The sequence below is a fragment of the Sparassis crispa genome, assembly GCF_003851025.1.
Source record: "Sparassis crispa DNA, contig_000000F, whole genome shotgun sequence".
Classification (NCBI taxonomy): domain Eukaryota; kingdom Fungi; phylum Basidiomycota; class Agaricomycetes; order Polyporales; family Sparassidaceae; genus Sparassis; species Sparassis crispa.
In genome coordinates, this window is record NW_020939747.1 from 37,188 (window position 1) to 58,102 (window position 20,915).

The 20,915-nt window shown below is 57.8% G+C and overlaps 12 protein-coding genes across 12 annotated transcripts; 8 read left to right on the plus strand and 4 right to left on the minus strand.

Moving 5' to 3' along the window:
* Nucleotides 1-231: 231 nt before the first annotated feature.
* SCP_0100130 (Protein SKT5) lies at nt 232-1,852 on the plus strand (the record flags this gene model as incomplete). The annotated part of the gene is made up of 3 exons (XM_027752253.1): nt 232-1,338; nt 1,393-1,598; nt 1,666-1,852. 3 exons carry the CDS (start codon nt 232-234, stop codon nt 1,850-1,852), a joined length of 1,500 nt encoding a protein of 499 aa, XP_027608054.1.
* A 660-nt stretch (nt 1,853-2,512) lies between these two features.
* On the minus strand, nt 2,513-2,816 carry SCP_0100140 (hypothetical protein; the record flags this gene model as incomplete). The annotated part of the gene is made up of 2 exons (XM_027752254.1): nt 2,513-2,757; nt 2,807-2,816. The coding sequence occupies 2 exons, from the start codon at nt 2,814-2,816 to the stop codon at nt 2,513-2,515; spliced, it is 255 nt and encodes an 84-aa protein (XP_027608055.1).
* Nucleotides 2,817-2,964: 148 nt separating this feature from the next.
* SCP_0100150 (hypothetical protein) lies at nt 2,965-3,340 on the plus strand (the record flags this gene model as incomplete). Its single annotated transcript, XM_027752255.1, has 3 exons — nt 2,965-2,992; nt 3,049-3,150; nt 3,207-3,340. The coding sequence occupies 3 exons, from the start codon at nt 2,965-2,967 to the stop codon at nt 3,338-3,340; spliced, it is 264 nt and encodes an 87-aa protein (XP_027608056.1).
* A 793-nt stretch (nt 3,341-4,133) lies between these two features.
* Nucleotides 4,134-5,827, plus strand: SCP_0100160 (hypothetical protein; the record flags this gene model as incomplete). The annotated part of the gene is made up of 2 exons (XM_027752256.1): nt 4,134-4,355; nt 4,406-5,827. The coding sequence occupies 2 exons, from the start codon at nt 4,134-4,136 to the stop codon at nt 5,825-5,827; spliced, it is 1,644 nt and encodes a 547-aa protein (XP_027608057.1).
* A 520-nt stretch (nt 5,828-6,347) lies between these two features.
* On the plus strand, nt 6,348-6,773 carry SCP_0100170 (hypothetical protein; the record flags this gene model as incomplete). The annotated part of the gene is made up of 1 exon (XM_027752257.1): nt 6,348-6,773. One exon carries the CDS (start codon nt 6,348-6,350, stop codon nt 6,771-6,773), a length of 426 nt encoding a protein of 141 aa, XP_027608058.1.
* A 488-nt stretch (nt 6,774-7,261) lies between these two features.
* SCP_0100180 (hypothetical protein) lies at nt 7,262-7,710 on the plus strand (the record flags this gene model as incomplete). Its single annotated transcript, XM_027752258.1, has 2 exons — nt 7,262-7,630; nt 7,699-7,710. 2 exons carry the CDS (start codon nt 7,262-7,264, stop codon nt 7,708-7,710), a joined length of 381 nt encoding a protein of 126 aa, XP_027608059.1.
* A 2,925-nt stretch (nt 7,711-10,635) lies between these two features.
* On the plus strand, nt 10,636-11,036 carry SCP_0100190 (hypothetical protein; the record flags this gene model as incomplete). The annotated part of the gene is made up of 3 exons (XM_027752259.1): nt 10,636-10,701; nt 10,766-10,879; nt 10,932-11,036. 3 exons carry the CDS (start codon nt 10,636-10,638, stop codon nt 11,034-11,036), a joined length of 285 nt encoding a protein of 94 aa, XP_027608060.1.
* Nucleotides 11,037-11,447: 411 nt separating this feature from the next.
* On the plus strand, nt 11,448-11,732 carry SCP_0100200 (hypothetical protein; the record flags this gene model as incomplete). Its single annotated transcript, XM_027752260.1, has 2 exons — nt 11,448-11,465; nt 11,520-11,732. The coding sequence occupies 2 exons, from the start codon at nt 11,448-11,450 to the stop codon at nt 11,730-11,732; spliced, it is 231 nt and encodes a 76-aa protein (XP_027608061.1).
* Nucleotides 11,733-15,286: 3,554 nt separating this feature from the next.
* On the minus strand, nt 15,287-15,910 carry SCP_0100210 (hypothetical protein; the record flags this gene model as incomplete). The annotated part of the gene is made up of 1 exon (XM_027752261.1): nt 15,287-15,910. One exon carries the CDS (start codon nt 15,908-15,910, stop codon nt 15,287-15,289), a length of 624 nt encoding a protein of 207 aa, XP_027608062.1.
* A 369-nt stretch (nt 15,911-16,279) lies between these two features.
* SCP_0100220 (hypothetical protein) lies at nt 16,280-17,464 on the plus strand (the record flags this gene model as incomplete). Its single annotated transcript, XM_027752262.1, has 1 exon — nt 16,280-17,464. The coding sequence occupies one exon, from the start codon at nt 16,280-16,282 to the stop codon at nt 17,462-17,464; it is 1,185 nt and encodes a 394-aa protein (XP_027608063.1).
* A 597-nt stretch (nt 17,465-18,061) lies between these two features.
* Nucleotides 18,062-19,740, minus strand: SCP_0100230 (predicted protein; the record flags this gene model as incomplete). Its single annotated transcript, XM_027752263.1, has 5 exons — nt 18,062-18,201; nt 18,255-19,041; nt 19,089-19,244; nt 19,373-19,439; nt 19,496-19,740. 5 exons carry the CDS (start codon nt 19,738-19,740, stop codon nt 18,062-18,064), a joined length of 1,395 nt encoding a protein of 464 aa, XP_027608064.1.
* A 553-nt stretch (nt 19,741-20,293) lies between these two features.
* On the minus strand, nt 20,294-20,876 carry SCP_0100240 (hypothetical protein; the record flags this gene model as incomplete). Its single annotated transcript, XM_027752264.1, has 2 exons — nt 20,294-20,363; nt 20,635-20,876. 2 exons carry the CDS (start codon nt 20,874-20,876, stop codon nt 20,294-20,296), a joined length of 312 nt encoding a protein of 103 aa, XP_027608065.1.
* Between the last annotated feature and the right edge of the window lie 39 nt (nt 20,877-20,915).

The following is a 20,915-nucleotide window of genomic DNA, read 5'->3' on the forward strand; positions in this document are numbered from 1 at the left end:
ACGTAGGCCGCAGCGAAGAAGAGTACTACTGTAGGAACCCGGGCGTCCGAGGAGGACAATGGAAATAGACGTGAGAGCACAGAGTGGGAGGAGAAAGCGCAAGAGCCGGTGACCGGTTGCAACGCGGCACTGCGCTGATGGCGCACCTCTTTCGCGCGACCACGACGACGACGACGACGAGGAACAGCTCGACGGTGAGCCCGACATCGTGGACGACACTCATACCCTCCCATGTATACCCAGACACAGTCCCGCCCACCATCGACTTTTTCTCCCGACGCTGGTCTCCGCCGTCCTTCCCAGCTGGAATTGAGAGCGGAATCCCAGTACTCCCGCCCACCGTTCTCGTCCTCCCTCCCGCCCCCACCGCCCGACCAGTATGAGGACGGGCCCTTCGACCCGCCCACACCGCCCGACGCGGACGACTTCTACACATCCCAGGTCAACTTTCAAGAGCAACAGTACACGCCGTCCGTTACCACGCAGTCTCTGCGCGCGCCCTCACCCCCGCCAGGCCCCATTCTCGACCACTCCCACCTCCGCCCGGGCAACCAGGCCGCCCTGCTTTCCCACGAGCGCACTCTCGAGCTCTACCGTGCCAACGCGAAGAAGACGCAGGACCCGGACCTCCAATTCGAGTTCGCCGTCTTCATGATCGACGCCTCCAAGACGATGCCCATGCCCACCCCGACCCTGGGCAATGTCATGGACATCGAGAAGGCCATCCAGAAGCGCGAGGATCTCGTGCGCGAGGCGACTTCCATCCTCAAGCGTCTCGCAGACCGCGGACACATGCCCTCCCAGTACTTCCTCGCCGACTGCTACGCCAACGGGATCGGCACCCACAAGAACCGCCAGGACTTCGACCGCGCCTACCCCCTCTTCGTCCTCGCCGCCAAGCACGGCCACCCCGACGCCTCCTATCGCGCCGGCACTTGCTGCGAGAACGGCTGGGGCTGCAGGCGCGAGTCCGCCAAGGCCGTCCAGTTCTACAAGAAGGCCTCCGCCTCGCTCCATCCTGGCGCCATGTACCGCCTCGGCATCGCCGAGCTCAACGGCGAGCTCGGCTTCTCCAAGAGCCCGCGCGAGGGCGTCAAGTGGCTGAAGCGCTCCGCGGAGCACGCTACGGCCGAGTTCCCCCACGCGCTGCATGAGCTCGCCCTGCTTCACGAGCGCGGCATTGACAACGTGCTCTTTGCGGACAACGACTACGCGGCGGAGCTCCTTGCGCAGGCGGCGGAGCTCGGGTACGCCCCGAGCGCGTACCGTTTGGGCGAGTGCTACGAATACGGCAAGATGGGCTGCCCGCAGGACCCCGCGCTCTCAATACACTACTACGTGCGTACATGTCTCTACCGCCTCGCTGTGTTTTCTCATGTGTGCCGCTCGCAGAACATCGCGGCGCAGCAGGGTCACCGCGACGCGTGCTTCGCGCTCACAGCGTGGTACCTCGTCGGCTCGCCCGGGGTGCTCCCCCAGTCAGATACGGAAGCATTCTTGTGGGCGAAGAAGGCTGCAGACGCGGGGCTCGTCAAGGCGATGTACGCCGTCGGGTACTTCCTCGAAGTGGGCATCGGCACCGAGCCCGACTCTACAGAGTGCGTGCAGCACCCCTCTCTTCCGTCGAGTCGATGTACTGACTTCTCCTGTCGTACGGCACATTAGAGCGACGACGTGGTACAAAAAGGCTGCGGAGCAGGGCGACAAGCGCGCTGCAGCACGCTTGAGGACCGGCGCTCTGAGCAAACCCATGCCTGGCGGTCCTGGTGCAGTCCTCCATCGGGACAGCACCAGCAACAGCGACCTGTCCTCGGGAAAGGGTGCGAAGGACAAAGATTGTATCATCATGTAATCGCCCATGGAACAGCGCATCGATTATTAGCCTATGTAGAATCGGACAACGCTGGACACGTACGCTATCGACCGTTAATGCGCGTATACGGCTCGACGTCCCAGTTGTAGTTGCTTGCGGTTCGTGCTATATGCGGCTTCCCCCCGAGTAATTAGAGCACGCAACACACTAACTTATGCATATATGCGTCAGAACAAATTATTTACGCCAGATGGCGGAGGTACTGAGATATCGCGATGAAACGACTCACCGACGCTCGAAGCCCTCGATCGTAGTGAGCATGACAGTCGGCGTCCTCGTCTCCCCAGTCACCGTGTTCTTGGTCTCCAGCCCACCCGCACCGCTGAGCCTCTGCAAACTGATAATCTGCAACGAGTAACCATGAATTACCAGGATGGCAATTGTTGAAGCCTCAGACCTCAGAGCTCGCTCTGGAGTTTCAAGCTTCAGTACTCCGACAACTTGCCATCAAAGAATGCATCGCGTTCATTGCATATTTTAATGCGTAGTACAGAAAACCACAGAAGCACGTCCACCATCTCCACGCAGAACCCCTATGCAGCAAGCACCACCCACTGACTCCATACAGCCTTGGGTCACCTATGTGCATGTCTGATCAGTCATGAAATAGAGATAAAAACCAACTGTTCAACACTTACATTAGATCGCCGCAGTAGCCTCCGGCACATCAGAGCAGTGCGACGCACCTCCGGCGCCACTATAGTCACGGCGGGGGACCTCGTTGAGCGACTTGATGGCCTTGCAGAGCTCCTGCAGCAGGGACATAGTTATTGTCATCTTGCTCTCAAGGTTCTTAACCTGTGTCTCTATGGTTTTGATGAGCTGCAAGGCCTCGTCAGGAGGCTCAGAGGATGTGGAGGGCACAGAGGCCGCGGGAGTGTTCTCTGTAAACAGGGTTGATTGAAGTCAAAAGTCCATACTAACATTGCTTACGATGAACCATGAAGAGACGGTTTGAGTGGCGGATAACGGTATGCCTAGAGTGCAAGAAGAGGTTGGGAGACACGACAACGTACTATGGGAAGTTATCACTCACTCGGCAGAGGATGACCGTGGACAACTCGGGACGCTGAGCGCTGAGCCTCACCGATATGAAGACGCCCAACACGGATTGCACACGTAAATCGCGCTGCACCTCCCCACGACAGTCTCGGACGTAACTGTGCGTCACACAGGTCCCCCTGGCCAAGTCGCCTCGCTCGCGAGCAAAAAGGACGGGATGCAGCAAGGCGCGCTGGGCGGCGTCCTCAAAAGAGCTCGGATACATCAAGAACCAGGTGCGTTTGCCCCCTCTCGTCGTTCGCCCTCTCTGGGAGCTGACGCGCGCGCGCAGGTGTTCAAGTTCTGAGTCCCGTGCGGCGAGGATGTGACGGTTTGTTGCAACAGTCTATTAGCGTGGCGGGGGATCTGACGGCCGTGCCGTGCCGTGCTGGTGCTTGGATAGTGCGGAGTACAGACTGGCGCTAGATGCTTACAGTGTACTCTAGACGCAGACTACGTATCGTGTGGCGAAAGCAAGAGATTTATCGTGCGTCCGTTTGCTCGTCGACCGCTTTTGGGTGCCCGGTCGCGTTCGTGTCGGGAGAGCATTGGTGAGTTCTCCTCGTCCTCATCATTCGACACAAGCAACTCGACTCCATTTTACAGACAAGAACGGCAAGCACGAAATGCGACCCAAATCGCCCTAGATCTGCAGCTGGCAGTCCGTGCCAATCGAGAGGAATTGCCCCGATGACTGGAGCCTCCCAACATAAACGTGCCCAGGCAAGGTAGAGCACGTTTGCAGATGACTACACCGGCTTCCATCTCGTCGAGAAAGAAGATAGCATGACTGTGTGCAAGCGATGGACTTGGAGGAGGTAAAAGGCTGCAAGCCCAGTCAATTTTGCAAGGAACGCGTGATTTTGCACCGACCAGGTAACGTATGCGGTAGTAGGATCCCGCGCGCATCGTCGGTGAAGCTCTGGCATCAGCAAAGGCGAAGAATGAACGTTCGACCAGCCCTTGAAGCCATCATGCAGCGACCACACATCGTTTTCCGCAGTAGCTGGATCTCGTTTGCGTAGTCAGTGAAGATCTGGAAATGGTGGATTTTTCGATACACAGATGTGTGGAACAAGTGACGTGTCGTCCTTGGCGTCGTGGTTGTGGCTGTGGTTGTGTGAGCACCTCGTTGTGGTCACCGGCGTCTGTTTCCTCGATCGATCATCCGATTTCTGTGTACGTTGCTAGTACTGCACTGGCATGTAGTAAGCCTAGTATGCAAGCCCCTGCGCCCCTCCGCAACAAGGCAATCCTGCGACAAATCTTCCACTACGATAAAGTGAACAACCGCACTCTCGCACGCCTAGCGCGCACTTGCAAAGCGTTCTCCGAACCCGCTTTGGACGAGTTATGGTGGTTCCTGGACGACTTCACGCATCTGTTGACCTTGCTGCGCTTGCAGTGTTGTAAAGTCCCCGACAAAGCCAGGAAGAAATACGTGCGTGCGCACGTAGCCCGTCGTCGTACCGAAGGTCTCAATTATTTCAGGTCCTGCAAGAGGAGCCGTCGGCCGAGCGCTGGGCGCGATTTCACAGCTACGCGCGTCGGGTGCGCCGTGCCTTCATGCCGATGGCCTATATGGATATCCACCCTTCAGTGTACACCGCCCTCGCCGAGCGCTCGCACAAGCAGCCGCTCTTCCCGTCTTTGCGCGATTTATTATGGCCGTACGACACCTTCCCCGATTACGAACTGGTGGAACTCGTTATCTGCATCGCGGCGCAGTCCATCAAGTCCCTTCGGTGGGTCCGCGCGGTAGATTGCGGGCCGTATGACGACCAGGAGCCCGTTCGCGAGGATGACAGAGAGCCCTTCCAGCTCGAGGCGCTGTGTCGGATGCTGGCCAACGAAGCGCCCTCGCTTCAGACCTTGGAACTCGGTAGCCGGTTTTCACTGGTCTTGTTGCGCTTCCTCGCACCCTGCAAGCGGCTCACGAAGCTTCAGATCTCATTTTGCACCGTCTTCGACCTCCTGCAGTTTTGTGCGCCCATGGAATGTCTCGCCGAGCTGGACGCGTGCTTGGTGGAGACCTTCGGCGCAGATATCCCTCTTTGCGCCGGCTTTCCCGCCCTCGAGAAACTGACCCTCGGCGATGGCTGTGCGGCCCAGGTTGCCCGCCTCCTGCGAGCTATATCGTCGCCCGATGTTCGGTACGTCAAGATGGACAGTCTCGTCGCCGACAGTTGGATGGACGTGGGTGCGTGTCTCGACGCCCTCGACGCCCGAGTCGCTTCCTCGCTCCGGGTCTTTCATCTGGGCTGCGACCTGCGCAGCCCCGACAAGCCCACCACGCGACTGACGGTCATCCTCCAGCCGCTCTTCCGCTTCTACCAGCTCGAAGACATCTCCATCCGACTCTCCGTCCACTCCGACCTCAATTCGAAGATCCGGCTGAGCGATCGCGACATCTCCGAGCTCGCCTCGGCCTGGCCCAAGGTCACCAGCATCCGCCTCGACTACCCGCCAGCCGCCATGATGTCTGTATTCACCGCCCTCGCCACATTCGCGCAGCACTGCCCCAGCCTGTCCGAGCTCCGGCTCGGGATAGCGCTGGACGACTCGCCCTCTGCGCTCGTCCCGCCAACCCGCGTCGCCTCCGCGTGCAGGCCGCACGGCCTAACGAAGCTCCAGCTCGCGTGGGGCGAGCTCGACATCCGCGACCCCGTCCGCCTCGCGCGCTTCCTCTTCGGCACGTTCCCCGCTCTCGACCTCCCGTGGATGTGCGCGAACGGGCAGGTCGACCCGGCGCTGGTGCGCGCGCTGCGGAGCCGGCAGGTGCGCGAACGCAGGAGGGCGGAGAGGAGGGAGGCGAGGGAGGCGAAACGCCTGGGCCTGAAGCCGCTGCGCGCCGCTCCGCCTCCGGGCGCGCGGTGTGGCTGTCCGCGGCGGCTTGTGGTGGATCTGTGTTGACGCGTCCGATCGAAAGTGCCGTTTTTGGATCGTTCTGCTGCTATTTCGCTGTGCATCGTTGTTCGTTTCGCTCTCGCTATGGGTTGTCAGCGTGCGCTTGCTCGTGTTTGCTCTTTCCAGGAGAGCGCTTTTGTGTGATCTGATACTCGAGGTGAAGCGTGTGCTAGGCCCTTTGCCGACGATATCTGGAATTTCGCTGTAGCGGCCTGCGGATAGTGGCTTTGCTCACCGTCCGTGCCTTCCCATAGGATGTTCCTTGAATGCTGTCCGACTAGATGGCTATTCCTAGCCAGCGAGGCCTCACCGCAGTCATAAGTCTCTTCAGCTTCACACTGCAATTCGTCCTACAACCCCCAACCTGTGCGCCATCTATGCTTTACGAACATTCCCAAATCCAAATTGCAGGTCCCCCAGGTCGGCAATACCGGTATGAGTCGCATACGCTGTACAATTTGCGGCTTGTCAATATTATAGTGCCGCACAGTCCCGTACGGTACAGAACGTATCGACAAGCCACACCATGCGCCGCGCGCACTCGTACGATCGCTCCGAAAACCGTCTTGCAACGCCCACCAAGTCCTGCACGGCTACACTACACGTGCACGTCGCTGCCAGCCGGAAGACGGCAAGGTCTCACAAGCGACTCTCGCGGAACAAACAGATCAAGTATGCGTTATCGCGCATCATTCGCACGCCCCGATGCCTGTTTCACTCAGAGGACGGGGGGAGCACACGCACTTGCGCAACGCGCAACATCGCGATTTCGGCATCGGTCATCGTCCATCCATGGATCGGATCGTTGTGGGCGTCGACTGCCATGACAGAGGTCGTGCGCCGTAGCGGGTTGGATTTTTGGCTACGACGGAGCGAAGGGCGCGCAGGAGACAGGTTCCGGCAAGAACGAGGTGTCCGTTCAGGCGAAGCGAGCCGTGCAGTCACGGCGTAAGAAGAAGTTGCGGGTGTAGCAGCCACGACTCCTTGTTACGCCAGGGCTGGGCGAGTCGACGTCATCACTCACGGTGAGCGAATGGGTTAGCAAGAGGCTGAAGGCTTATGAAGCGGTGGGGGCGGGCCCTGGACACCCTAAGCAGTCGCCTAGAATAACCTGCAATGCAAGCTTGACAACGCCATTGAGATCGTGCACCAAGACGACGGGCGAATGATCACGCTGCCAGTTTTTGCGGCAAGCGAAGATGTGTCCGGTGAAGTCCATCATAAGAATACACGAACGCGAACAACGTTGAGCTACGGATACTGCGAAACCGAGTCAGAATCCAGTCAGTAATGCTGCGATGAGAGGCTGTACAGCACGATATGTGCAGTATCGCCCACGTCCTTCAGCGTTATGTCTTTGAGATAACAGAGATCTGTGAGTGCGTTTGCAAGGCGACTGTCCAAGAGGCCAAGAGGATGAGGTCGGCGTAAGACAGAACGATGCAGCATCTGTTTGGATCATCCAGTTTTACTTCTAGAGTGGCTTGGCGTATGGCGACGGAGTACAGACTACGGGCGGTCGCTGTGAGGCTGAGTGCGTCAGTCGTGGACAGGGGAGACGATGGCACCAAGAACGTCCAAGCAGTGAGGTCGACAAAGCTCATCGTTGGGGATATTGCAATCCGCGATATACCTTCGACGACACACCGAGTAGTCGTTCCCCATCTAGCACAGCTGGCTGCACAATTACCTGCATCGCCCAACCTGGACCCACCTCGCAGCGCGCCCGATGATTCCGGCGGAGTTGTGAGCCAGAGTGGAGGCGGCTTGCGAAGATGCGCGCTGGGGATGGGGGGACGTGCGGTAGGCGTGCGTCTTTTCCCTTTCGCTTTCTCTGTTTCCCCCGCTTTCCGTCCTTGATTATTTCCTTCTATTAGCCCATTTTCTAGTTTGGGCTCTGCGGCTTGCGGATGCCCGGTACGGTCTTCATCGGGCCCCAACGCTTCTTGTCACTGCGTATACCGTGCACGGTGAGTGCCTTTGCGCCGTCCCTGCGTTAGATTGCATATCTGGCCTGTTCGGTGGAGGTGATGGGTAAGACTCGCGTACGGACCTGTTCGAGGAGGTGCACTTTGTTGTTGGGAGTTGGAAATCGTTCTCTCTCTCGTTCTCGTTCTCGTTCTCGTTCTCGTTCTCATTCTACACGTGAGGAGCATCGTCAACATTGGGGTCCTGTGCACATGCGGGACCTCCGTGCCTGGGAGCGGCCCCTCGTAGTAGGACGTCGCCTGAGTGGCGGTATGTGGTGTGTGGTGTATGGTGAGACGTTACTGCACGATTATTGACGCTGGAGCTATCGACATCACCGACGCGTGGCGAAAACAGAACGGATTGTATTTATCTCGAATGTAGCGATGTCGACTTTAGTCTGTACACAAGTATCAGTGCACGGTGTAAGAAGTTTCAGAAATGTGACATATAATGAAAGGCTCACAGAGCAACGGGCAATCTACATCTAGAATAATCTTCATCGGCACGTTGCGGGCGAGATTCTCCTGTCAGGATCTTGCATGATGATGGGTTGCGATCACGGTGGGACGTCGGTGAGGGTTACGTTCAGGAAGACACGACGACCATTCATGTTCCGAGGCGCGTGGGCGAGCATTCTGCCTTCCTGGCGCTAGCTGTGTGCGGGAACCAGGTGCTGAGACAAGGAATTGTCATCAGATGACATGAAAATTTTCCTATGTCCATGGGCTCGTCGAGGGAGCTAACCCGGAGCTTCAACGTAACATGACGCACATCTGACTAATGAGCATCCTGTAGAACGGGGTTGACGCCAGAAGCACTTGGACTGGCAATCTCGGACCACCAACAAAATGTTGTTCTGACCTCAACGAACATCTCAGCTCGGGATTATGAATGCGGATTAGCATCTGAACGATTCGGACGTTTATACGATGTAAACTTGGTTACAGTGCAAGGATAAAATTACATCACCAAGTCGTTGAATGGCTTCGCGGCCACTGTGAAGTTGGGCTTTGCGGCAAAGTACACACACAAATGCGACACCGGTATTATATGAGGTTAGGGTATCTTCAACTATTGGAATGCGGTACGGTTCTGCAGAGGCGGGCGCGGATCTGATTTCGAGGACGAGCCCCCAACCACGTAGAGATGCAGTTCACTCTGTACTGAGGCTCTGCAAGGTGGAAAGCCGGGCTCCTCTCGTTCGTCAGCGTAAATATTTTTCTCCGGCATAGTTCGGGCGAGGGGCTTGGCTAGTCACTGCAAGAAGCGTAGCTGTCGGACTGCATTCTGCAGCAGTTGGTGTAGAGGGGCCCCAGTAGAGACAGGCTGTGCATGGCGAACGACGTCGAATATGCCAGCACCGGAACAGACCCCCGGTCGCCCTCGTGTCGGGCTATGGTCTAAAGGGACAAACTTGGAGCTGATTGCCGCAATGGCTTGAACCTGAGAGAAAAACTTCGAGCGTGACATTAGACAAACGATGACGCAGAAACGCCGCCACTGAAAAATGGAATAACAATACTATCGTTACCCCAGTAATGCAATTGCGATTGCATCTCTGTCACCGTTCCTTCAAATCGGGCCCGTCTTCCTTCAAACCTCTTTGGATCAAATATACAACATATAAGCTACCTTCTGTGTGACTGCCAATTTTTTTCCTGATGTTGTGCGACTCCAAGACCGAACGCAGTGAAGAGACTCATTTGCACGCAAGAGCGCCGAATCGGTCACAGATCATCACGCTTGCCGACGTGCCATTCCCTTGTTCTCCCTCTAGTCGGAGTTTTAAATGGCACATTTCACTGTCACGCCTGAGTCCTCCAAACTTGCAATTCAGAGACTTCGCACCCTTCCCCTCCGAGTTTGACTCCGAAGTTGCACAGCCAAGGTATTTGGGACTGTGCACATCTATTGCATTTTTTTTGTGATTTTTAGTGCAGCAAAATGCGGCAAAACGGCGAAATTGCATAACTAGACCAGATTGCAATACTGGGGTAACGATAGTAGAAAAATCGATAAAACGCACCTCAGTACGTCATCGACAGCGCAGCACCTTGGATAATGAGGAACACTGAATGGCGTGGAATACGTGTGGAACAATACACAGGTTGCGACGCATTCGAAGCCGCTGCAATGCCTCCAAGCACAGATCACGTGACAAACGCGTCGCGCTCCACTGGCCACGGCATCTTGCAAGCGCCCGCAGCCGGCCCAGCATATAAGAGAGCGACTTAGCAAGGCATTCCCCCAGTTCCTTCCACTACACCTACCACCACCACCACCACCACCACCAAATCTACCCCAATGCTCGTCGACATATCCCCACTGCACCTTCCGACCACTTGCCGGCCACGTCCCACGCCAAGATCGTGCCCGCCGTTCGGCCATGGCCCGATTAAACTTTGCCAACCGCACTTGGGCGCAGTTCACCGGTTGCCCCCGGAGTCCATTGCCGTGCCGCAGGAAAGTTTCAAGTCCCCTTACAGAGTTGTTATAGCCACTGACGATACTTCTGACTGACCAGCAGATGGCGAAATGCAGCGAGGCTGGACGGCCGCGATCAGGCATCTCCTGCACGCCACACGAGCCACAGAACAGTACACGTCCATTGGCCGGGGGACTGACAATGTCTTTCACGTCACGCCGCGTTTTCGTAAGGGGCACACATTACCCCTTGCCTGTTCCAGCCCTCGCCATTCTTCGTACACTTCAATCTACTCAGTCCGAGGCCAAGGGCGAGCTGGGAGAGAAGGGATACTCCCAGGCAGGCCGTCCAGACAGTGTATTTTGGGTTCGAGAGTGGTTCGGGCGTTCCACTAAACAATTATGCCTCCTACTCTCGTATGGAGGGGGCTCACGAGCACGTCCTGGAAGAGACGGGACTGTTAACGGTTCGTGCAGCCTGGATGGTACGTTTGCTCTATCTATCCCCCATCGCAAATGCGTCCTGACAGGAATCAACGACATTTGAAGTGGCTTGGTTGTGAACAGGTCGAAAGAGACACGGCCGTGGTGCATGGAGATTCCCACGTCACTCGCAAGCAGTCGGTCGGCAAAGTGTCGAAGCTGCTTGGGGATTTCTTTGCAGTACGTTCTCTGTCGTCCCGTGCTGTCTCCGTTATTTACCTTGTGGCCAAAGGTGAAAAGGGTCGGACATCCGGATGGCCTCCAGCTCGTTGCCTCGCATTACATGCAGGCAGATATCTTCGAAATCGAGCTTCATTGGATGGCCGAACCTTCCTAGAGCTGGTCTCTTGGCAATCCCTTTGGTCATAGCACATATCCCACCTTCATTTTTGCCTTCTCTACCACGTATCAACTCGAGCTTCATTGCAAGGCCGATCCTTCCTACTGCTGGTCTCTTGACACTCCCTTCAGTTGTATCACATATCCCACTTTCCCATTTGCACAACCCACCGGTGTACTTGTAGTGCACCCCCTTCCCACCCTTTCCCCCACGTCGGTGGCGGTCATGGCGAGAAGAGGGCGCACTACATGAGGGCCTCGTGAGTCGTTTTGGGGGGTTGCACGTCCCGCCCCGGGGTTTTGGCAGAAGGTGGGGAAGAGGCTGTCAGAACGAGACGAGAGACAGGCGTGCGGCATCCGTGGACGACGATGACGGCAAAAATGAGGAATCCAGATCCCCGACCGTGGAATGCGCGGCGCACCTCGGGTGAGTGGTATGGCTTATGCATCTTGTCGCTGAGCGCCCCATGTGTGTGCCTAGGCCTCTCTCGCCCTCTTTGTACCAGCGCCCCGCTGGGACGGCACCGGCGCCCTAGCGTTCCACCGCGTTCACCGCCGACCGATTCTTCCTCGACGACGGAGCAGCTTCCGAGCACCGTCCGCAACCACCGTCCCTGCGAGTGGCCCCTCAGGTGTCATGGTAGTTAGCGTGTTCGATGGGGACGAAGTCTCTGCGAGGCGCAGCGGAAGATGAAGAGGGTGCGTACAGGTTCGAGGAGCCGCGCGCGACGATGGGCCCAGTGCATCAAGGGGTCGCGAGAGCTTCGAGCGAGCAAGCGGCGCCTGTCTCTCCTGTGGCTAGTAGCGTATCCATCAACTGGCAGCATATCGTGTCGTTGTGTTGGGTGTTGCGCGTGCTGCGAAGACATCAGCACGCAATGACGCCGATACACGGCCAAGTTCACCGCCCACGTCCACCGCCGTGCCTCCTCCTGAACCTTTCGCCCAGCGGTCGAACGGCAACCCGACCTGTGCCCAGTGTGAATTCACTCATAGTTGTGCTCCGCCCGTGTTTTGTTCCAAAGTTCGCGCGCGCTGTATGGCTGCGACACACCGATGGTACAAAATGAAAAACGCACAGAATTTTCGGGTGCCATCTTTGGATGGGATCACCGCGTGGAGCGGTCGACGCCAAGACTTGCATACTCTCCGTGGTGATGACGCTGTGAGCAATGCGGCCCTAGAAAAACGACTCTATGGAGAAGAACACACACCGGACGGGGGGGTACTTTGTTCTCGTTCCTCCTTTCCAGAGCTTGACCGCCAGATCAACAATTCCGCATTTTGCCGCATGTTCATTCCTATCAGCGTGCTCTCGGGCGTATCCAGAACTGGGAACGGCGTATGTGGCTGCGGCCTCCACAACCGCTGTCGCATCGCTATCCCAATCGCACTGTGTGCCAGTGTCGTCATTCGCAACTTCAGCAGGGGAATCGTCAGCTTTTACGGACGAGAAAACAGGGCCTAGCGACGTACTTACTTCGACAGAAAACGATATCCTTGGGTCGAGCCGCGGTCCCATCTGTGAGTCACATTACGAGCGTGTGTGCCTTGTGGATTGTGAACAGCAAAGACAGAAAGTATCTGACAACGGCGCAGGGTTACTGCAAGTAGAGGGCTGGGCGAGTCGACGTCATTACTCACTGGATGTGTGCGCACTCGACAAAGACAACACTGCGGATATGTTCGGCCTGAGACCCCAGCTGCAGCGGCGTGATAGGCCGGTCGCCTTACATGGAAGGTGATCGCAGGTGGTGGTGGTGGTGGTGGTGTATTAATATTACCGGCATGGGTCCCAGTTCGGAACGCCGGGTTGTCGCTGTGATGAGTACAAGCAACGCCAGCAGCAAGGAGATGACGAAAAAACGGCAGGGGGAGGGAGGATTAAGCGCGGGCACGCTGTAAAGTGGGCAGCAGCACCTGGGCCTGCGCTGCGCAGAAAAACGGGTCTCCAAGAAGCTGTACTCGGAGGGAGGCGTTGTGCAGCAGCACACTGGCAAAAAATATAGGGAGGGACGTACGTCCTCAATATATGAGCCCGCCTGCGACACAGACGACACGCCACTCGCGCGGTACGCGATCCCGGTACCGCAGGCGCTCGACTGCTAACGAGCGATCAGAAAGGAGAAGACGTGTGAGCGCCTGGCGGTGTGTTGCGCGCAGGGGACAACGGGGGTTAGTGACGAAATATAGGAGAGGCCCGCGCTGCAGCAGTCGGCGGTTTTTTCTGTCATTTCCAGCCGACGATGGAGGGAGTTCGGCAACTTCACAGTGGAGTCGATGCGGGATCGAATATGGGACTCGAGAGCGTGCTGAAGGTCTCGAATATGCTGCTCAACACATACACGGCGCCCTGAGTGGGTTGCGGAATTCACAAGCGACTGGAGGATCGAAGTTTCCCAAAGCATGGTGGAGATCGGATAGCCAAGAGGGATGACGTGCCAGTGCCAATACGTGAGCTTCAGACAGTGCTAAAGCAGCAACGTGACCGGCAGGGAGGGAGAGGAGGTACCGGAGGTAGCGCAGGGTGAGGGAGGCCCGACGGTAAGGCAAGGGCCAGAGCTGCCTGTCTCCGAAAAGAGGACTATGCACATTGATCGTTGATTACGGTGTAGAAGGTGTCTTAAAAAGGTGTGTTGAACCGTGATCAATGGGAGGAGAAGACCGTCATCCACGTCGAGAGCAACCTCACAGCCAAAAATAAGGCGAGGATCAACTCGGCCCATATACAGACAAGGGCGGCAGATCTGCGAAGAGTCGCATTAGCCACAGCACGTGCAGAGGAAGCTTTTCGAGAACAATGGTGTGCAAAGATATTTCGGTGTGTAGAGGTAAATGTAATGCCGACGTAGGTGCATTCGTCGACGATGGACAGCGCAGACCCATATACTGAGAAGGTAGGAAGTTTGCGTGGAAGTGGCCCAAATATCATACATAATGTCTTGCCTACGTACATTGATAAGCATGAAATTTATGCGACACCAGTGGATAAGTTCATGAAGCGTGGCTTGGAGACCGACAGCGGAGGTAGAGAAGAGCGCAATATCCTCGGCTTGTTCACAGTGTGGCACTAAATAAAGACAAACCCATCTCTGCAATCCACCTCCGTTGCCTGGCGTGAGTCTTGCCAGAAGGGGTCGATCGCGAATCGCCGGGCCCGCTGCGACCTCAGCGCTCAGCGCTTAAGCATTCGCTCGCATCCATGACGTCACCCCAAGACTGCTCCCAGATAAGCTTCGTCGGAGTCGGCGACTATCTCCAGGCGAGCTCCCTCCAAGCTGCCCAACTTCAAGCTTCAAGCGCGAGTGACTCACGTGCGCCTCCAGGGCGAACTCGCTCCCGAGGGCTCGGAGAGGATGCTGCACTTATTATACGACAAGAGGTGCGCCTCTCCTTCTCCCTCTGCTTGGGTGCCTCGGTACGCTGCGCGGGATATGGAAACTATCGGATGTACATGTTCGGCAGGGGGATCCGATCCTGGGAAACAGCAACGTCCCGCGCTGGCTCCTAGGGCGGGAGCCCGCGCTGCTCCCCCTCGCGATAACCCGGTGTGTCCGTTCGCGAGGCGCGAGCGTTTCCCGCCAAGAACGAACAACCCCAACGGACGACCCCACCGCGCACGGGACACGCACACACCAAATCGGCGCCTCCGATCTAGACGGTCACATCGCCATCCCTGCGCTTTTGGGTACGTTTGCGCCGCTGTGCAGCCGCCCTTGGTTGTCCACCCCGGGGCCAGCAGTATAACACATACTACGCTCTCGCTCGCTGCGCCGGCCACGCCAGCGCTCGCGTATACACCGACGAAACCCCGCCTCTTCCGAGCGCGCTCTCCCGACCGGTCCTGGAAGCCCACTAGGCTCAGCGCGCTCCTCCGGCCACGCACTATCAGCAGCCACATACATATATATACATATATATCCTGCGCTCGCGTGCGTCCGTGTCCGCTACGCCCTCCGTCTTCGGCATGGACGACGACCGTGTCGGAGACGGCGGCCTGCGAGATGTGCACGCGCAACGGTTTGGAGCCGCGCCGCACGCGTGAAGAGATGGGGAGGTGGCGGCGGAGGGGACCTCGAGCGCGCGCGGGGGGGTAGAAGGCGACGGGGTACGAGCGCGCCATACCGTACGTCTTCCCACCCCCCCGCGGAGCCTCAGCGGACGCAGCCCCCGTCCGTCTCGATTCGTGCTGCGGGCATCTGTACACCCGTCTTCGACGCGCACCGTCACCGTCGTAATCTGGCCATGTTAACGACGACTCGAACGACGCAGGCCCGCGGCGACGCACCCGTCGAGGTGCGAGAATCGCCCGCGATTGACTGCGAGCATCGCCCGCGATCGCGGGCAGAGCGTTGCCGCTGCTCTGGACCTCGCATCGCACGCCCCGCCCCGTCTCCGCGCAGTGCGCAGCGCGAGCATACCTGGCGCAGACGCCCACCGACGCGGACGCCGTGGTTCCGCCCCTGTCGTGCAGACCGTACGCGAACCTCCCCCCGCCCCCCCGTCTGTCCTCGACCCTCGCGTGTGGTTCTGCGGAAACGGCGGGGAAGCCCGCTCTGCGCTCCTCTCCTCGTCCGGTCCCTGGATCCGCGCCGGGCGCACTCCGGCGAGGGACACGGCCCCTACAGACCTACGATTCGACGCTCCGTCCGCACGGTGTGCTGCGTCGCTGGTCAAGACGCCCATCCGCGCGCGAGCGCGAGCGCAGGGTGTCAAACGTGCCACCGCTCGCTTTGCTTCGCTGGAGAGCGCGCGCATTCGGACGATTGCTCGCGCGGTTTGCCTCACGCACGGCGGGGTGCTCTCGCCCAGCTGCAGGTCTGGCGGACGTTCGCTATTCGCTCTCGGCCGGACTGCGATATGTTTTTGCATTTTCGGGGGGCTGCGGTTCGAACACCGCCGCCAGATTTACCTACCCTCACAGGAGGCTCGGTCGGAACGTAACGTAACGTGGTCTGCGCGTCTCCGATCTCGCCATCTTGCGCTTTTTGGGTACGTTCGCTACCGCTGCGCTGCGCTGTGCTGTCCACCCCGGGGGCCGGCGGTATAGTATAACACGCGCTCGCTCGTCGTCCGCGGCCCCCCCCCCCCCCCCTCCCCCCGGTCTCCATCGATGGCGCTCGAGTATATACCAGCGGCCAGCAGGCGGAACCCGACCTCTCCTGCGCACGCTCTCCCGACCGGTCCTGGAAGCCCGCCAGCCGCGATGCACTATCGGCAGCAACATATATATATATAGATATGTATATCCTGCGCTCGGGTGCGTCCGTGCCCGCTACGCCGTCCGTCTCCGGCATGCACGACCGTGACGGAGACGGAGGCCTGCGAGGTGCTCAACGGCGAGCCGCGCCGCACCCGTGGAGAGGTGGTGGTGGTGGTTCATCGGTTGCTCCGGCGGAGTGGCTCGAGCGCGGGGGTAGAAGGGGTGCGTTTTCGCCGCGCCGTGTTTTTGACGGACGGACGGACGGACGGAGGCACGGAAGGGGTCCGTCGGGACTGCCACCGGGATACGTGCACGTCGTACCGTGCGTCTCCGCCCCGCCCCGCCGAGTCTCAGTGGGCGCAGCCCCGTCCGTCTCGATTCGTGCTGCGGACATCTGTACACCCATCTTCGACGCGCCGCCATCAGCGCTGAGCGCCGTTGACGACTCGCACGACGCAAGCCCGCGGCGACGCACCGGTCGAGGTGCGCACATCCCACTGCGCGAATCGCCCGCGATTGCGGGCAGAGTGCTGCTGCTGCTGCTGCTGCTGCTCTGGCCCTCGCAACGCAGCGCTGTGTTTCCGTCCCTTTCATATAGACTGCACGTGCGAACCTCCCCCACGGCGTCTGTCCTCCTCGAACCCGCTCCTGCTCCTCGCGCAAGCGCTCAACACAAACCCCGCTGCGTTCCCGCAGAAGCGGCGGGGAATCCTCTGCTCTCGTCGTCGTGCCACGCCCGGTCTCTGGATCCGCGCCCGGCGGACTCCGACGACACACCGACGACACGACCTCTTTCACCCCCCCCTTCCCCCCCCCCCCCCCATCCGCACGGTGTGCTGCGTCGCTGGTCAAGACGCCCATCCGAGCGCGAGCGCAGGGTGTCAAACGTGCCACCGCTCGCTTCGCTTTACTGGAGAGCGCGCATTCAGATGCTGCTGGGTTTGCCTCACGCACGGGGGTGCTCTCGCCCAGCTGCAGGTCTGACGGACGTTGGATATTCGCTCTCGGCCAGACTGCGATATGTTTCGCTTCGAGAGCTGCGATTCGAACGCTTGCCAGACCAGATTTACCTACCCTCACGGGAGGCGCGCGCACCTCACAATAAACGGGCACGTACTGTACCGCCGTTTCAGGACCGACAAGACGTTCGATTATTCGCCGGTGGAGTTCGCTGTCTCGGTCAGAACGTAACGCGGTCTGCTTGGCCCGAGAAAGGGGATTGAATATTGATCGGCAGCGTGCTCGAATTGAACGTTGCTGCTGCGCCGGTACGGTACCCCCATTTTCTTCGTCTGCGTGGATCTGGAACTCGATAACAGTTTGAATCCCAATGTTCATGGTTGCTTCCGCATCGCGTCTCCGCGGCCGTAGAAATTGAGACGAAGGGTACTAGTTGGTATAGCCCATGCGTATTGCGTGTCAGTTATCGTACTACCGCGCGCTTGCTCGGCGAAGCTACACTCGATCTCCCTTTTCACGGACGGGTTTAGGATGTGTCGAACGAGTTGTCCGCTTCGGAGGCGTCGTGCAATGCATACCCTCGTCACATCCTCCGATACCTGTCAGACCGCACACGAATGAAATAGACGTGATTTACTAGACCGCTATACCAGCTGTGCACTAAACATACGTAGAGGAGAAACATGACGACGAGACATGCGGTAAGACTAGACGTACAGCTACACTTGCAGTTAACAAAAGCCATGTCGAGAAACATCACGAGACGTGCGGTGAGGGAACGACGGGAACACATCACGATAGCATGCGATAGAGTGGTTGCGAGTGCGAGAAAAAGGGCGACGACGGGTCTAACTGGTTCCTCATGTGGTATCCACAGCCATCAACTCGATCTCCCCGTCCTCTTCAGGCGGAAGTTCCGGAAGAGGCGCCAGGACGGCATCAGGGTCCGGATTGAGCTGCACGGCAACAGGCCTCCGCACTGTCCCCCCGCTCGTTTCCCCTGGCACGAACGTCAGCATCTCTGAAACATACTCGCAGAACCATCTCACTCACGCGACACCGGCCACGCCGCAAAGTCCAGGACGTGCACCGTCGGAGAGCCCGCGCCGGCGACGCACAGGCGGCCAATCGTCTCGTCCCACGCGAGCGCAGCGACCGACTTTATATCCCTCACGCCGTCAGGAACATACGTCCGAGACACGACGTGCTTCTGAGACATGTCAACCCCTTCCGGGGGGTCCTCCCAGCGGCTCCACGGATCGAAGTAGCGATGGAATTTGACGATGGGCGGAGCGTCCGTCCGGTTACCGAGCGGTGTGGTGTACACGATCGAGCGATACGACCCCGCCAAAACGTGCGCTTCCTCCTCATAGCGCTTAAAGCTCCACCAATCGGGCTCTTTGTCAGCCTTCAGGGGATACGTATATGCTCCGTATGCCTGATCGTGGCTTAGAGGTCCAGAGGAGGGAGATGGAAGGGGTACGTCTTCGTCGCGCACAGGGAATATCGACAGGCGCAGGAGTTTTCGGCCGGCGCTCAGGTATATGAAGACGGAAATGGGACGCGGCGCATACGCTTCGGGACGGCCGTATAGAACCGGCACGACACTGTCGTCCTCCCTGGGAGGGATACCATGGTCGGAGATCTTCACCCACGTCGCATCCGCACCATAAATGATTATGCCGTTGGTGCAGCTGGCATGAACCTCGGCCTTCTCGTCGCCCGGAGGAATAACGTCGTAATATTCGACGGTGACAGTGGGGTCTCCCTGGCTGACCTTACGTACCACAAGAACCTTGTTTTCTACAGAGACGAGGCGGATTGCGGCAATAGAATGCTCCTAAATATAAGTGTGAGCGTTGTTTCACACTACGAGAATATACGTACCTCGATAGGACCGACGAAGGTCGGTTCGCAATGCAGCGTGGCAGCCGGGCCGCCGTCCAACTTCTTGAAAACAATCTTGTTGCGGTCCTTCGCGACCGCCAGATACGGTGAACCAAAGATCTCGTCAAGACACGGAATTCCGAGAGGACTCCGGGTCTGGACAGTGGCCAGGGGGCGGAACGGTCAGGCTGAGCCCTCGCATGTCGTAAGTACTCCTCCGAGCCGGGCACGATCCGCGAGTCTCCCAAAACCTCCAAAGAAGAGAGCGGTACATGAAGACAAACACATTCATACTTGATCGGCACTGGCGAATCGATCTCGTGGTCGGCGCTGTACTGAGATATATCTACCCTGCAGAAGAATCATTTCGTAAGTAGATGCACCATACGAATGTCACGCAGCCTAACCCGCTCTGCATATCCTCGAAGCGTCTGTAATTCCTGCGGATATACGCCACAACTATTCCGCGTTCGCCGCCAATGGTCATGTATTTCGCTTGTAAGTGGTAAGCTTTGGTGAACGTGTCAGTTCTTGCGACAACCCAGGCTCCTGCTAGGGTGGAGTCCATCACAAAGATGATGAGCGAATATCGACTTCGCGCATTGTCTGTGACGGAGGCAACGATATAATGTCCCCCAGGAAGCATAGCCATTGAGAGAATATGGTAGTGAGCGTAGAACTGCCAAGACTGCATGTAATTCAGGTCATTGTTCTTCCAGCGCTCTTCGAGAGAGACTCCGCGCAAAACTACACGTTCTGCCTCCAAGCCGTTGATGTTCTGAAGTGAGTAACGTGATGTCGGAGGTAAAGGAGGGAGAGGGACCTCGGCATTTCGCAAGAATCGTTTCCAGATTTGTGATGAGTGAGGTAATAGTAAAGCTTGTTGACCTGTAGCACAGATTCGACATCGGCGGACTTCGTGGAGGATGAGGTACTCACCAGTCGCAAGCGCAAGATGTCAAACACGTCCAGGTATATGAAGACTTGATCAACAAGCGTGTCGTGGGATAATTTCGAGATGTGACAAGGTCTACCATTTGGAGGAGAGGTGAGACGAGAAATGAGGAAGTCCAGCGACTTGAGATTTAAAGGAAAGTGCATTTCTCAATGTGGCCGGCACACGAAGTTCTGTAAGGAAGGGGAAGTTTGAGAGGAATCGCCAACTGGAAGCTGAACTTAAACTAGAAGAGTTTAGACGTCTCTGCCTAGTCGGCAACCATGTCCTTGTAATTTGGAACGTAAATGCACGCCCAAGCAATCTCCTCGCCTTGTAGTCTATGCAGGTCCGACATGAGCGACAGATAACGATTGCCTTATGTGGGACAAGCGCCCACAACGGGACACAATGAGTTTTCTGGATCCGCATCTGCGAAGTCGGGGACACTGGTCACACCAAAGATCATGGGCGTGACGTCGCGGGCTCGTTCGCCGTGATCGCGAAGAGCGCAGACTCTCCAATCGCGGATTCATTCCATTACCGGCGAGGTAGAACACGAAGAAACCAGCCGCCTTTACAACGCAGAGGCAGAGATTACGGTAAACGCACCTGGATAGATCATGTATTCTTCTGTAATCCGCATTTGATACAGCGGTCAGCAGGCTGTGCAGGAGGGAGGGTACGGACTGTCGTCCATGAGCTGCCACCCCAGCCATGATGGTCGCGTAGGAGACAGGGCCGCCTGAATCCACATCGTCAGTTTGGATCGCCAGAACATGAGCGGGGTATAGCCTAAGTTGTCCTCCTATATGTTCGATGAGAGGGATGAGCGTCAGATAGTTAGAATACATTGTTGGTGTGTGACAGTCAGTAGAAAGCGGTGACGCGCC